The following is a 15,171-nucleotide window of genomic DNA, read 5'->3' as shown; positions in this document are numbered from 1 at the left end:
GGCTTCCTGAAGATGTCTGGGATTCTCCCCACCACTGCCCTGGTTTCTGCCTGGTCCCAAGCTCTGTGTGGGGGCAGCAGCAGCTCACTGGAGTTCCTGAAGCCGTCTGAGGTGCAGCTCAGCTCGGACAGGGGAAGTGGGGAGGTGGGAGGGGTGGGGAGTGGACCTCAGGCCCCTAAAGCTGTCTTGGTTTCTGCCTGGTCCCAAGCTTGTGTGGGTCCAGCAGCAGCTTACCCGAGTTCCCCAAAACAAGCTTCTTTATTGTAGTGCATTCAGTGATGCCGGAACATGATTTCACAAAAAATGGAATTCACGAACTCTCTTAGGACTGACTGAAACTTTTAACAGTTGCAGTCAAGAAAAAACTAAGAATTAACTGAAGCTTTTATACTTTCTCTACATCTTTCTCTCTCTCTCCCTCTCTGTCTCTGTCTCTCTCTGTCTCTGTCTCTCTCTCTCTCTCTATATATATATTAGACAACAAACCGTCTTATGTTAATAAATACCCTAAAAGTTATTATTGTATTTTCTGTTGTCCCCAAACCACATTTCTTAGTTTAACCATGTTTTAAGTTTGTATCATAATGAAAAATTGTACTCTGTGTTGTATGAAGTATAAAACTGACAGTTCCATAGGTTGCTTGTTTCTGGTAGAACACAGTCTTGTGTTATAAGTACTCATTTTGATGATTCTTGCTACCTTGTACAAAATGAGCATATATTAAAAACAGTTATATAGTTTGACCGTAAATAGAGAAAGACTGTAAAATGCAACTCTGAATTTTTGTTATTTTTCCAGGGCTTTGTTTGGTAGTGCTAGTTAATGTGTCCTTTCTGGGTTAAATGCTTTAAAGTAGCTGTCTGGAGTATAAAGGTCAGCTCAGTAGGTCAGCATTTCAGTGGGTTTTCTCCAAAGGCTGTATTTCTTGGTGGGAAGACTTTGTGCTGTGAACCAGAAGTGAGGAACAAGCCCCCTCGTACTGGTCTGGTGTGTCCACATCTGTCACTGACCATGTTTCCTCTCTGGTAATCCAGCTCACCTTTTGGAACCATGTATGTTTATTGAAAGACTGAAATGTGGTAAAGGGCAGTAAAGCTGGTGACACCTCATGATTTATCAAAAACATTTAGTGGACAACTGCTTACCATTGTAATCATTTTAATCTCAGTATAAAATAAGAGGAATACTTGTCAGGTGCTACAGACAATCTTAGAAAATTAGGTTCAACTCTATAGCTTATCTTACATTTTTATTTTTTCTAGAGTTCTCTTTGTTCCCCCCGTCACTCATCGTTGGTTTCTTTTTTTTTTTTTTTAAAGGAAACTTTAATTTTTTTTTTTTTGATCTTTTCTTCCGGTACCAGAAATTGAACTCACGACCTTGTGCTTGCCAGGCAAGCGCCTTGCCGCTGAGCTAAATCCCCAGCCCCCTCATCGTTGGTTTCGTGACACTGCACAGTTCCATGCTTAGGATGATGACTGTATATATTTACTGCTTACTGTGTGCTAAGAATTCACCAGGCATGCACGTTATTTAAAGGTTCCGGGTCCCAGCTCCGGGTATGGCCTGCTTCTGTAGCACTTGCCTCACATATGAGCACTGATGCTACTCGTGTGTCTTAGTTTGCTCAGGATGGTAAAACAGAACAGACAAAAAAAAATCTACTGAGTTGGGGCATAAACAAAAGATATTTATTTCTCACAGTTTGGTAGGTGGAAGGGTCCAAGGCTGTGGTGATGTTACACACAAGTCTTGCTGAGCCTTGTTAGGAGCTTGCGAATGGCTACTCTGTCACTGTGTCCTCACACAGTGGGCACACAGAGAGAGTTAGGGTCTCTTCCTCTTCTTGTAAGTGCAGTAGTTTCATGATGGGGTCTCCACCGTCCTGATCCCATCTATGCCTAACAATCTCACAGAAGTCCTGTCTCCCAATACTGTCACATTGGGGAAATGACTTTAAAATATAAATCAGAGGAGAACACACATAGTCTGTCCATTTTATTTTGCCTCTGGACCCCCAAGATTCATATCTTTCTCACCTGTAAAATTGGAGATTCACTCCATCTCAACAGCCACCGGAGTTTTAACCTGTCGCTCCACCAACCCTGAAGTCTCACTTACGAATGCCATCTGAATCAGCCATGGGTGACACTCGAAGGCACATCCTAAGTTTAATTGTCCCCAGCTGTGAGCCTGTGAGTCCCAAAACACGTTACGTGTTCCCAAAAGAGAAAGCTAGGGCCTCCATAGCATAGACATTCCAATTCCAAAAGGGAGAAAAAGAAGAAAGGGGTGACGGATCCCAGGAAATAAAACCTAGTGAGGCAAATACCATTAGCTTTTCAATCTCAAGATTAATACTCTTCAGCTGGATGGCTGTGTGAGAGCGTCACTGAGTAAAATTAGATGGGGAAGACCTAAGACACAGCTCCAACAGGGAGAAAGAGATAACTAGTATATGTTGTTGAAAGGAGAATAGATTTTAATTTAACTTTTTCTTTCTTTCATTGTGCAGAATTTACAGAACATCTATGATATCCTTAAGTGGGTCTTCACGATTTTCCCCCAGTTCTGCCTTGGTCAAGGGCTGATAGAACTCTGCTATAATCAAATCAAGTATGACCTGACCCACAACTTTGGCATTGACTCCTACGCGAGTCCCTTTGACATGCAGTTCCTGGGCTGGATCTTCGTGGAATTGGCCTTGCAAGGCACGGTTCTCCTCCTGCTGAGGGTTCTGCTGCACGGGGACCTTCTTCGCTGGTCAGGGTATGTTCTAAAGGGCTCATCCTTCAACAAAGTCAGGGAGGGAAAAATCTATCCTGGAGGCTGTGAGGTAAGGAGTGCGTCTGCTTCGTGTTGTACATGGTTCTAATAAGATTCTGTGTTTCTTTTTTGTTTGTTTGATTTTTGTTTGGTGTGAGTCACCGCCCCCAGGAAGGAGAACTTCAGATGATAAGGTGCCAACCTGTGAAATAATCTTTCCAATCATCGAGTTGTGTCATTGTATTTTCCACTTTGAAATTGCTCATTTTCCTGCTACATGGTAGCAGCTAAGGTGAATTTGGTTGATACTATAAGCAATTTATTTCTATGACTCAGTGCCATTAATTCTGGGAGCAGGAAGGTGTGGAAATTTGGTGCAGATAAACGATGCCCTTTGCATATCCAGTTCCTTCTGTTGCTGTGCCTTTGCCTTTGTTAGGTGGAGCTGTGAGCCCATGCTACGAGGGGCTCACTGGAGGAGGAGCTATGGAGTGTGCTCTGCACGCACACTGTGGTCCCCACATACACACACACAGCCTAAAAATGGGACCGAAGGAAGCTTTGCAAAGATGTCTAAAACATCCTCATATAATACATTTGAAATATGTAAGGAAAAGGTCTACTTTCTCTCTCATAATTTACGATAATGTATTTCCCCCGCCATGACCTGAATCCCCTGACCTGAGCTTTCTAAGAACTATTTCCTTCCAACTTCTGATTAAGGGAAGGATTCTTTATGTGGAAATAATGAAGATCCTGTCACTGGAGAACCTATTATAAAGATTATAAAGACACATTATTAATATTTTATGGTGATCCCCTTCTATAATTTCTTTTCCTGCATTTTCTTACAAGACATACTTCTTTACATGACCCCTTTAAGCTGCTAAGTAGAGAACAATTTTGAATTCAAATCCCAAAGCTCTTCTGAATTTGGCCATAATCACTCTGGAATTTGCAGATTTCCAGTAGCTGACTAAATTTGGAGTAGAATTCTAAGTGCCTTTCAAACATAATTAGCTCTGTGATGTCCCTTAATTTTTAAAACCTGTACTGGAGATTTTCCTCTGGCAGATTTCAGGTTGTTTCTTCTTTCTATAGCATCAAAAAGATTTTTCTTTAAAGAAAACACTGCATATTACCTTTACTTTGTAAAGTGTAGGTATGAAATGAACCACATTTTAGAGTAATGTTTTCGATGGCCGCAGTGAGTAATCCATTTTGTCATTCTGCGTTATGTCAGTGGGGTGGTTACGGAGCTCTGAGATTTCATCTACTTTAGGCCGGAGTCTCTTATTGGTGCTTTAGGACTTCGCGTGATCATGAGGCCCACCCAGTTTGTTATTTAAATCCAGATCCTACCAGATCACTAGTCATTGCTGACAAGGTTCTCACAAGCCCCGTTCTCCTGGCAGCTCTGCTCCTTCCTCCTCCCCGTGAGAGGACACTGGCCTCTGGTCACCTCCCTGCCTGCACCCCCGGCACTGCCTCTGTCCCACCCTGCCTCCTGGGCAGCTTTGGTCCTTCTCAGTGTGTCCTGGTCTCTTTTTTCTGTAGCAGGCCACAGCTGCCGTATTTATGTGGTAATCATGTCCACAGGCAATTCCTGTAGGAAAAACACACTTTTCATAAAAGGGGTGATCAAAATATACAGTGACTTTAAGATGGATTATGTACATGTACCAAGCCCCCATGATGAATGTGGCTGTTATACAGGCAAGCAAGGACTAACAAAAATGTAAAAAAAAGGAATTGTAAAAACACTCGGCAAGAAAAATGATGACAGTAAGACACATTGCTCTGAGCCCACCCCCAACACCCCCCACCTTGGAGAACACACTCATTCCATGGCTCTTGTCATTTTTGGGAGCAGCTCCGGAGTCCTCTTTCCTGAATGTCTTTGCGAGAAGTGATAAAAAATGGTGAATGCTGCTGTCAAGCGCCATCCCACAGGAGGGCGGCTCCTACAAACATGACACTGTGTCCTTGTCCACCTCCTTCACTGGATCTGGTTCCCTGTGATTCTGGCTCTTCCCCAAAGTCACGGTGACTGTGAGAGGGAAAGGCTTTGAATTGACTGAGGACAGGCAGACACTTAGGAAAGAGGACTCCAGAGCTGCTGCAGAAAGTGACAAATACCATGGGATAAGTGTGTTCAAAACAAAGGGGGGAGATTTCAAAGGAGGTTCCTGGGATGTGTTTTTTTTTTTTTTTTTTTTAACTGTAATACACTAAACAAATTTAAATATCCACTGTATTTTTAGATCACATCTCATAGTTAATTTGGAAGAGAAAGGGAAGACTGTGCCCTCTGTGTGGAGGTCAGAGAGACCCTGCCCTAAACTAGTGGGGTAGGTGGGCATGGGGAATTCTTGCTTGTTCTTCAGTCTGGACCTGGGCTTTGCTCACTGAGTCCTGCATGCCAACTGAGTCAGAGTAGCCATGTGGTCCAGATATTCCATATGCAGAGTGCCTCAAAAGTTCTGCCATATCTAGTGTGCTGTATGACTCCATCCTCTTTCCTGTAGGCACCAGTTACTGCAATTGTAGGCTGGAAGGTGCACCTGGATGATCATAGGCGAATGAATTAGGATCTTGCATTGTGGGAGAATCTTCAGCCTCAGGCACTTGTCTTCCACCCACCAAAATGGCTTGGGGAGATGTAGACAGGTGTGCATACCTGGGCTCCTGTTGGTCCCTGAGACAGGGAGCTCTGGGCCAGACCAGGGAGGAGGTCCTCCGGAGAGGAGCATGGGAGCTTTGAGGTGGGCAGCTGTGGACAGATCTTGGGGCTGGGTATAGTGGAGGCATGATCCATTAGAGAGAGAAAAGACCTCAAAGAAAAGCCCACCACAGGTGAAAGGGTTGAGACCTTCACCTAGGGAAGGAAAATAGAACATTCAGGCAGGAAAGTGTGGGATTTGATGGATTTTTGCAAATTGAGCACACTGGTGCAAACCATTCTCAGACCGATGAGTAGAGTACTTTCAGCACCTTTGATGCCACTGCCACCCTCTGCCAGTCGGTAATTGTCTTTGAGGAGTGGCTGTTCTTACTTTTACCCCCATTGCATGTTTTTAAATGTTGTATAAATGATGTCATATAATATACACTCCCATTCATTGTATTTTCTCACCTTTGTCCCTTGTAAGCTTTTCCAGTCATTTCTCAGGTGTGAGTGAACTCTAACTCTACCCTCAGGGGTCACGCTGCTATCCAAAGCACATCATCTACTGTGTGTGTAGAAAACAAATGATGTTTTCGTCAAGCCAGGCCTGGTGCATCCTGTAATCTCAGCGCTCGGGGATGGTGAGGAAGAAGGTTGCAAGTTCACGCACAGCCTGGGTAGCACAGGAACTTAATGAGACACTGTCTCAAAATGAAAAATAGAAAAGGGCTGGGGATGTGGCTCAGGGTGGAGTTCAGTGTCGAGGCTTTGGGTTCAATCCCTAATACCAGTGAAAAAATCAGGCAAAGAAAAACAACAGAGAAAATGGGGCTATGATGACTTGTAGCTTGTTTTATCAATAACGTTTTGTTTTGAAATAATTTAAGAACTGAAAGTACTTGCAAAATTAAGCTCTCAATACCTTCTTCCATTTCTTTCTACGATAATATGACAACAATATTACTCTGTAAAAGTCAGGACACTCCTGTTTGCTGAATGTTACTCAGCAGTCTATAACTATTTAGTCCTTAAAGTGTTCCCATATTACGGTTTATGGGGGGAAATGGAAATGCACTTGAAAGTTAAAATGCTGCAGACTGAAAATAATAACAAAAAACGAGCAGTTCAGATTTAGAGCAAACCAGTTAGAACTCAAAATAAAATTTGTGTTCTTCTGGCAAATACCAAATATTTGCAAGATGTTCTGTAAAGTGACAGTTATACAACTCTTTTATAAAATCCAACTTGTACTAGAAATGTACTATTTGGTTACTTTTATATATAATTTATTTTATTAAAGGAGCTGTTTACTAAAAGCATCTCTAAAAGTTGATATCTTCGAATAATATGATAATTGCTGGGTTTGTTTACATTCAGCTTAAGGTATGGCATGACTCTATTATTTGTAAAGCTGTGACATTATCTAGAATTTACCGTCGATCTATTTCAGAGTCTGTAAGGGCCATGTGTATTTCCTACAGATTAGTGAGTGTGGTCATTTTTGCTGGAGCTTGGTAATCAGTATGACTGGGCAAAGGTGTTCTGCATGAAGCTACTACTGACTAGACCTGAGGTCCTGGCTCCTGTTTGACCAGATGTCTCACCTTTGTCCCTCGTAAGCTTTTCCAGTCTTTTCCCAGGTGTGAATGAACTCTAACTCTACCCTCAGGGGTCACGCTGCTGTCCAAAGCACCGGCAAGTGTTCTGCGGACCCAGACGTTGAAAAAGAGCAAAGGAGGGTGCTGGAAGGAAAGACCGATGGAGACATTCTGGTGCTGCACAACCTGAGTAAAAGTTACAGAAGCTTTTTTAGGAAGACCACCGCTGTGCAAGATATCAGTCTGGGGATCCCAAGAGGAGAGGTAATGAAGCTTTTCTTCTACACTCTTTTCTGTTGTGAATCTATATCACTCTAATTGTTGATCTGCTTGTGGTATGCTCAGAATATCTGGAACCACAGCCTTCAAATTTCAGGAATTGCCACCATCGTAGAAGGGGAACTGAGGAGAGGGTCTGTTGACTTAGTCTAGTGTGAAACCTTCACTGATGGGTTACATAGCTTTTCTGTTGCACAATGTTTAAAATTCATGAAATTGGGCTGGGGATTTAGCTCAGCGGCAAAAGCGCCTGCCTGGCAAGCGCATGGTCGTGAGTTCGGTTCCCGGTACCGGAGAAAAACCAAAAAAAAAAAAAAAAAATTCATGAAATTGGGGAGTTTTAAGAACGGTTTTGGCCATGGGTTGACTTTTTATTGAATGCCATCATTGGACAAGTCCAGTTAATTAAGGAAACCACTGACTGGGGCTTCAGTATTCTTTGAGTGTCTAGTTAAGCCCATCCAGTAAAACACTGCCGTGGAGGAAAGTTAAATCACACACGCCGCAGCCATAGGGGAGAACACTTTCCCATCAGCATGGCATTAATTCTCGTAGAAATCTTTAATCAGAACTGACAGAAGCCATACAGATTGTTCCTGATTTGTACTTATGCATAAAGGGAAATCAATGCTGGAAATGATTACCTTTAATTAACTGTTAAAAATAAAAGAGCACCTTGTGTGCTTGTTGTTCCACTCTCCTGAGAAATCCAAAGTGGGTTATCCTGTCATCTGGCTGGCACTCATCCCTGCCTGTGAGCAGAGAGGACCTGCTTCTGCCAGGAATTTTCCGAGGTCAGGAGGAGCCAAGAGACCAACCTGAAGCAACCCAGCAGCATCCTTCTGCTCGGGACAATAATATCTGGCCAAACATAACAAAAATGTTAAAGCTATGTTTTCATAGTTATTACTTCCTGTGCTTAAAGACCAGCTCTGCAATTTTAACCGTCTTACTGATTTTCTTACCCTTGCATCAAAATCAATTAAACCCAATTTTGCAACTACTCCTGCGTTAGCTTAAGCTAAGGAGTAAGGGAAAATAACCTGTACTGCTCCATAAGAATGGTTTGCATATGTGAGTGAGTCAAGATGCTGTTTACATTTGGAGGTCCAGGTTAGCTTTTCATGTCTGGAACAAAATAACAGAGATAACAAACTTATAGAGAGGAAAGGTTTCCTTTGGTTTACAGCTTTGGTGGCTTCATCCCAGGACCCTCTGGCCCCCTGCCCTGAGTCTGTGTGGCACGGGTGATGTGCAGGGTGGAAGAAGCCCAGTTACTTCATAACAGGATGCTAAAAGGAGAGGAAGAGGCAGGTGAGGTCCCAGCGTCTCCTTCAAGGTCACAGCCGCATGACCTGAGTCCTCCACCAAGGCCCCACCTCCCAGCAGTGTCTGGGCTGAGGACCAGCCCTTCAACACATGGGCCTTTCGGGACATTTGAGATCCAGAGGACAGCAGGCTCTCTCTCTAAGCTTTTATGAGCAGCACGGTTTATCACCCAGATGGGAAGTGTTTCACAAGAGCCTGCAGAAAATATAAAGATGACTGCAGTATGCCCCATCCCTCCTGGAATAGGTAATTGCATAGGAAACAAAGGATCGTAAACATACGTGATGTGATCCAAGAGTGCGAGCGTTGTTTTAAGGAAGGACACAAATAAAGGTGCACTAATGCTGTCCCCGTCAGGGCCTTGTGTCTTAGAGGGTGCAGCGGGTGGAGGCAGGTATGTGGAGAGGGTTGTGACAGAGCTGAGGCTGAGGCCCACGGGGTGCCTCGGGTGCCCAGTTGGCTGTTTTTGTCTAAGGTTGGCCCAGCATGAGACGGACTCAGTTCAGAGGGTGGGAATGACCCGGGGGAATGGGGAGACACATGGTCATTGAAGCAGACGGCAGTTTGGGGAGTTGCTGGCCTCTAGAGGTACATAATAGGGTTGTGTGATAGGTAGGTGTGACCTGGTGACAAACGATAATCAAGAAAGCAGTCACTTTCCGAGCTGCAAGGAGCCGGAAGGCCAGTTCCCGTCAGCAGAAGCAGCCCAAGGCGAATCAGAGGGAAAGCGCTGTGCGCCTGGCAGCCCGAGGCAGAGACTGACCTTGGCAAGGGGCTGCGGCAGGCACTTTTCACGTGGTGTGCGGGGCGGGACTGGCCCAGGAAATAAGCTGACAGAGGTTGGCTCCTCACTGTCAGGATCGGCCAAGGTTCTGAGTCAGGAGTGAATTTATAATCTCTATAATGGAAAAGAAAGGTAGACAGCTGGATACATGCACAATATACCAACTGTACACGTACATAGGGTGTGATAGAACTATACGATGAATGTTTAAATTTTTAAAGAAAGTATTATTACAGTAACGGTTGCATCGCCATGAATCCCGCTCAGATCCTCCTCCTCACTGTGAACGCACTGATTCCACTGTTCTTGCTGCTTTCTGAAGCATCTCTGGAGTCGTCTTTCCTGAGTTTTCTTTTCATGGCAGCCTTGGTACCCTAAACTGGCTAAAAATGTTGCTAGAAATTTTTGTCACACAAAAACATTAGCTTGCCCTCATGCACCTCATTAACTGCGTCTGGCACGATGCTACTTCTGGCTCTTCCCCAAAGGTTAAAATGACCAGGAGAGGGAAGTGTTTTGAATCAGTTCAAGACATTGAGGCAATCAAGACAGTGCAAGTCAAGACCTTCAGGAAGCAGGTCATCCAGAGCCGCTGCAGAATGGGGCAAGGGGGATGGGGGTGCATCAGAAGCAGGGGCGGTATTCTGCGAGGAATTAATGGCAATGTGCTTTTTACTGTAATACCTTTAAAATTTAACCCCACCTCATACACAGAAAGTATAGTTGGAGAGTGGAAGATGGGATATTTTAAAAAGTACTTTAACACGTAGAAAAATAAAATCTGGAGGGTAATAATGATACAACTACAGTCACATGCCTTGCAGGTTATCTCTGCCAAATTTGAGAAGGTTGGCATTTGCTTCTCATTCCCTGGATTTTTTCCGTACATAAACTTACCTGTCTATGACATAATGCTGGGATTTTTATTCTACACAAGGGTCAGGATGATTTTGAAAGTACCCCGAAATCCATAAAGTACTGTGTACAATAGTGTGATTTTAAACGTGCAAAATATCGCACACCAAGGGTACTAACTCAGAGCTGACTCAGGGCAAGTGCTGTTCTACCACAGCTCTCCCTGCATTTCATGTACTCTGTTTAAGGTGTTATTTCACTGCCTTTATTTCCTTTCAGTGCTTTGGGCTCCTGGGTGTGAACGGAGCTGGGAAGAGCACGACCTTCAAAATGCTGAACGGTGACGTCTCCCCAAGTTCAGGCCACGCTGTCGTAAGGACGCCTACTGGGTAAGATTGGGGTGGAATCATTTTGCTACCTCATGAGATAATAATTCAGCACAGGGAATCCTATGCAATAAAAGCTGGAGCATCGTCTTCCTCCAAATTTCCCCTGTAATTGCCACTTCCCCGGCAGGGAAAAGAGTTTCCTGGTATGAATGAATGGGGCACATGGTTGGGAGGTTGTGTCTCAGAGCGGCAGGGCGAGGGGAAGGAGCAGCCCAGCACATGCTGGAGGCACGGGCTGTGTGACTCAGGTGGGCAGGAAGCAGCCAGGGGCTGGGTCTTCCTGCTCCTCCTTTGGCTAAAGCTTCCCATGTGCCCACCACTCAGTGCGGTAGCAGAGGACCGTCTGGCCTACTCTGCGAGCTGCTGGTCCCCTCTTTCCCGTAGTCGTGGCTGTGATGGGCTGGGAACACATTCAGCACCCAGACAGCAGGGTCTACAGGAGTGAGAAAACGTTCATTCCCTTTGCTCTACACATGTGTGTGTTCTGCACACCCAACAGACCTGCACAGGCACTGTGGGCAACATACACAACCACACACACAATCACATGCAGACACAGACACACAGACACACGAGAGAGTGCTATTCCTGCATGTCACTCTTAAGCCAGCTCTTCTGCTCCTGTTTCCCACAGCACACGATTCCTTCTAAACCTTACGAGTTTTCCCCTAGGGACGGGGCCTAGGCGTCTCTTCCTGCATGTGCTTGGCCCTCAGGTTGGTAGGGTGTCTGTCTGTTTCCCTTGCTCTGCTCCACCTGCCGTGAGTTCTCTTTTTGTCAAAGAGATTCCCAACTCTATACTTGGATGTGCTACTTGATTCGTGTTGCAAGTTTGCCCCATAGGCAGCTCGATTCAGTATCTGAGCACCTTACACCTGTAACTTCGCAGCTATCTTCCGGTGGCTCCTTCTGCACAAGCCACACGTGGGCCATCCTTCCTGAATGTCCCCATTACCCATCCTCTTTTCCACATGGCTCTTTTTTATTTTTCTACCAAGTCAAAACTCACTGTACCTTGGTACCCATCTCAGGCTCTGTCTTTGAAGTTGTGTGATGAGAGCTCTGTGTGTCTTCCTGTAAACTCTGACGGTCAGAACCATGACCAGCTACGAAGTTCTCAGGACTTTATTTGATTTCAGAGTCTGTTTACTGGGGACAAGAGGATCATTCCTAGAGAGACTTGGAGAATATTGCTCTAGATTTATATTTTTATGTATGAGTTCAAACACAGTAACTGAAAAAAAAAACAGTTCAGAAATATCATAATCACTCAGCGATTAGGTAAATCTTTGAATCATCAAACTTTTATTGTGCACTTTTGATGTGTCAGGCATCGGATGGACACAAAATTTCCCTTCATCCTGCAACCCAGTGTCAATATTTGGATATTCCCTGCTGATCTAATTTAAATATGCATCCATACCTGTTTGTTTACCTCTAATTTGGTCAGTTACCTGGGTGTGTGTTTGTGTGTGTAAATGTAGGCATTTGTGTAGTAAGAGATATGCATATTTCAATTATAGATTGAAATGATAAGGATTTCCCTGGGTGTTTCACTTATATTCATTACTCCAGAAGCAATTTTATAATCCTCCTCTGTAACTGTGATTAGGAGCTGTCGTTCCTTGTGTAGATGGGTGTGGCATTTCCCTGCTCTTTGCACTTCACGGATCATCCGTGAACTTCAGTGCTTGGCCCCTTTTCTGTTTCCTTTACACCAGCTGTCAGTCCAGTTCTGTGGCCCTTGGTCACCAAGGCTACTTTTTGTTTCTCCTTCATATAAGAGTTCTTCTTTCTCAGAGGAACTAATCTTTTGCATGTTTTACAGGGTTTAAATATTTTTTTTCAGTGGAGCCTTTTATTTTAACCTTGCTTTAAAGATTTGTAAATACAGAGATTCCCAGTTCCCATGATGTCAATTTTATTTTGTTCCCCTTTCAACTTACTACTTTTTGAAACTTAACAATTTCTTTGCTTTCTGAGATCATAAAACTGTTCTCTATAGATTTTTCCAAAGATTTGCATTTTCTTTTTTATTCATTGGGTTTGGAGTTTATATTTGAGTATGTTGTAGAGTAGAAATATTATTTTCTGTCCAAATGACATTTAAAATATTTTCAAAGCAAAGCTTTTTTTTTGGTACCTCGCACTTGCCTGGCAGGCATTGTGCTGCTGAGCTATATCCCCAGTCCAAACGAAGCATCTTTGTCCACCATTTAGAAGCAGCTCTTCTATTAGACACCAAGTCCTCCCACCGGCTGGGTGTTTGGCCTGAATTCCTCATGTTTCAGGATGCATCCCAGTGTCAGAGAGGCAGATACTCTTTCCCTCCGCCTCTGTTCCTAGGTGAGTTCTTTGGCCGAGGGTAAGAACCAAATTAACACAAGGCAGATTGATATGAGGAAAGGACACAGTTTTATTAATATTATATGTACACAAGGCTTTAAAGAAAGGTGTAAATTCTGAAGAAATAGCCAAGAAAATGCTTCTGTACTCTTTAGATAAACAATGGTAATTTTATGGATAATGAAGGGACAAAGGGTTTCTGTTCTAGGGTGGGACATTTTAAGGGTGTCTCTGGGGGAACAGGAGTTTTACGGCGCATGGAGGAGAAGAGTTACAGACCTGAACTTACTTGTTCAGACCAATTGTGGGCCCCGGCTTCTAGGCCCTGGTGTTAAAAGTCACCTTCTTGCCTGGATACAGGGAAGACACCTTGTGGCTTGCTATGTACAAGGCAAGGCGGTCCACATGGCCTGTTCTGTAGAGTCAGTTTGTCACATGAGTTCAACTTGAAGTACTCAAGGTACTCATGCTGTGTAGTTTGGAACAATGTGTCATTAACTTTTCCCACAGGGTGCATTACTGGGCTGTCTTCCTAGTTCAGTTTTACCACTGCTTAGACTATTTTGGGGACTTTGTTATTACATATTATTTTAAGAACCATTTTATCAGATGGCATAAAAAGTGATAACTTGTTTTTGCAAAATCAGTACTTTGACTGTGGTTGCATTGTTTATATTACAATTCAGGAAGTAGAACCTCTTTCTGATACTTTTTCTGCTTTTCCTTGATGATGGGTTAGGTGGAAATTTATTTGGAGCATTTAAGAGGTACCATTTAGCTATGAAGTTTGTTTCATAAAATCCTAGTTTATCGTTTCATCTATCCAGAAGAATGTAACTTCATCAGGAGGATATTTATTTATTTATTATTTATTTGTGTAACTGTCTTCTGTGAGATGTTCTTGTGGCCTGGGGTTTTTCCACCTTGTGCTACTAGTGAGTCTTTGCTCTTGCTCATTATCCCCTACCCATGAGATGTCACTTTCTGTCTTACCATTTTTGTGACGTCCTTGACTTTTTATTCCCTGGATCTCTAGCACAGAACCAGGCTTTTTGGGCCTCTGGGGTCCCCATCTCACAGTTCTGTGGAGAATATCCTATTTCCTGTCCCTGGTAACTTGGCCCTGTCTGTGTCTCTGTTAACCTAGCTTGGACAATGAGCAGCTTCCTAGTAGCACCAGGCATCTCTTCTCAACCTCTTTTCATGAAACACGGGGCTGTTCCCTAACCCCACCCCTAGGTAACTGGAGTTGAATTTGCTTTTAGTGCCACTATCCCACCCTGAAATTATGCAGGGCTCTTGGTTCCCACTTACATCAGCTTTCGGTAGGCAAAGAATACACTTACACGTTTGTAGTTCCTGTCATCAATCTCCAACAGTTTTGGCATCAGGGACTGGTTTCATGGAAGACAATTTTTCCACAGCCCACAAGGAGAGATTTTGAGATGATTCAAGTGCTGTGCATTCATTGCATACTTTATTTCCATTATTGTTACACTATAAATATAATGAAATAATTATGTATCTAACCATAATGCAGAGCTACTCACCATTCACTGGTAGGGTTTTGCTCTGCGCCTGCAAGCATCAATTTATTAGGGTATCTCTGTAGTCAAACCTCTTTGCTAGTGCTAATTGGTATTTGTAGCCACACCCTGGTGCTAACATCACGCCTCAGCTCCACCTCATAAATCTCTTGCACGCACAACTCTCAGTAGGGTTCATGTTCCTATGAGAATCTAATGTCACAACGATCTGGCCAAAGGTGGGGCTCAGGCAGTAACATGAGTGATGGGGAGCAGCTGGAAATGCAGAGGAAGCTTTGATCACCAGCCTGACACTTGCCTTCTGCTGTGCAGACTGGCTCCTGTCAGCACAGGCGCTGGAACTCCTCCATGGCGCAAGGGTTGGGGATCCTTGTGTCAACAGATGAAAATGTTCGGAACTAAATCTATTTGAAAATAACAAATATAATTTATTTATATTTATGGGCCTCTGCGATCCCCATCTCAGTGAATATTTGAGACTTATAGGTGTAAAGCTAGTTGTGGGTACACTTCATCTGAAAGGGAATCATAGTAAATTGCACTGAATCTCTGGTGTTGTGTGGTTCATTTTCCCCACAGTCACAGAATAAGAAATGTGGTATTTTTGTT

At 43.7% G+C, this 15,171-nt stretch overlaps 1 protein-coding gene across 1 annotated transcript in view; it reads left to right on the top strand.

Moving 5' to 3' along the window:
- Nucleotides 1–15,171, top strand: part of Abca13 (ATP-binding cassette, sub-family A (ABC1), member 13) — a 363,756-nt gene that overhangs the window by 284,213 nt on the left and 64,372 nt on the right. Inside the window, exons 50-52 of the mRNA XM_013520510.1 lie at nucleotides 2,517–2,770; nucleotides 7,105–7,297; nucleotides 10,560–10,669. Coding sequence (XP_013375964.1) covers nucleotides 2,517–2,770; nucleotides 7,105–7,297; nucleotides 10,560–10,669 — 557 coding nt within the window. The remainder of the gene's footprint in view (nucleotides 1–2,516; nucleotides 2,771–7,104; nucleotides 7,298–10,559; nucleotides 10,670–15,171) is intronic.

The sequence above is a fragment of the Chinchilla lanigera genome, unplaced genomic scaffold (genome assembly GCF_000276665.1).
Source record: "Chinchilla lanigera isolate Chin_1 unplaced genomic scaffold, ChiLan1.0 scaffold00055, whole genome shotgun sequence".
Taxonomy (NCBI): domain Eukaryota; kingdom Metazoa; phylum Chordata; class Mammalia; order Rodentia; family Chinchillidae; genus Chinchilla; species Chinchilla lanigera.
The sequence above is the reverse complement of the archived record's forward strand: the minus strand, read 5'-3'. Positions and strand labels throughout refer to the sequence as shown.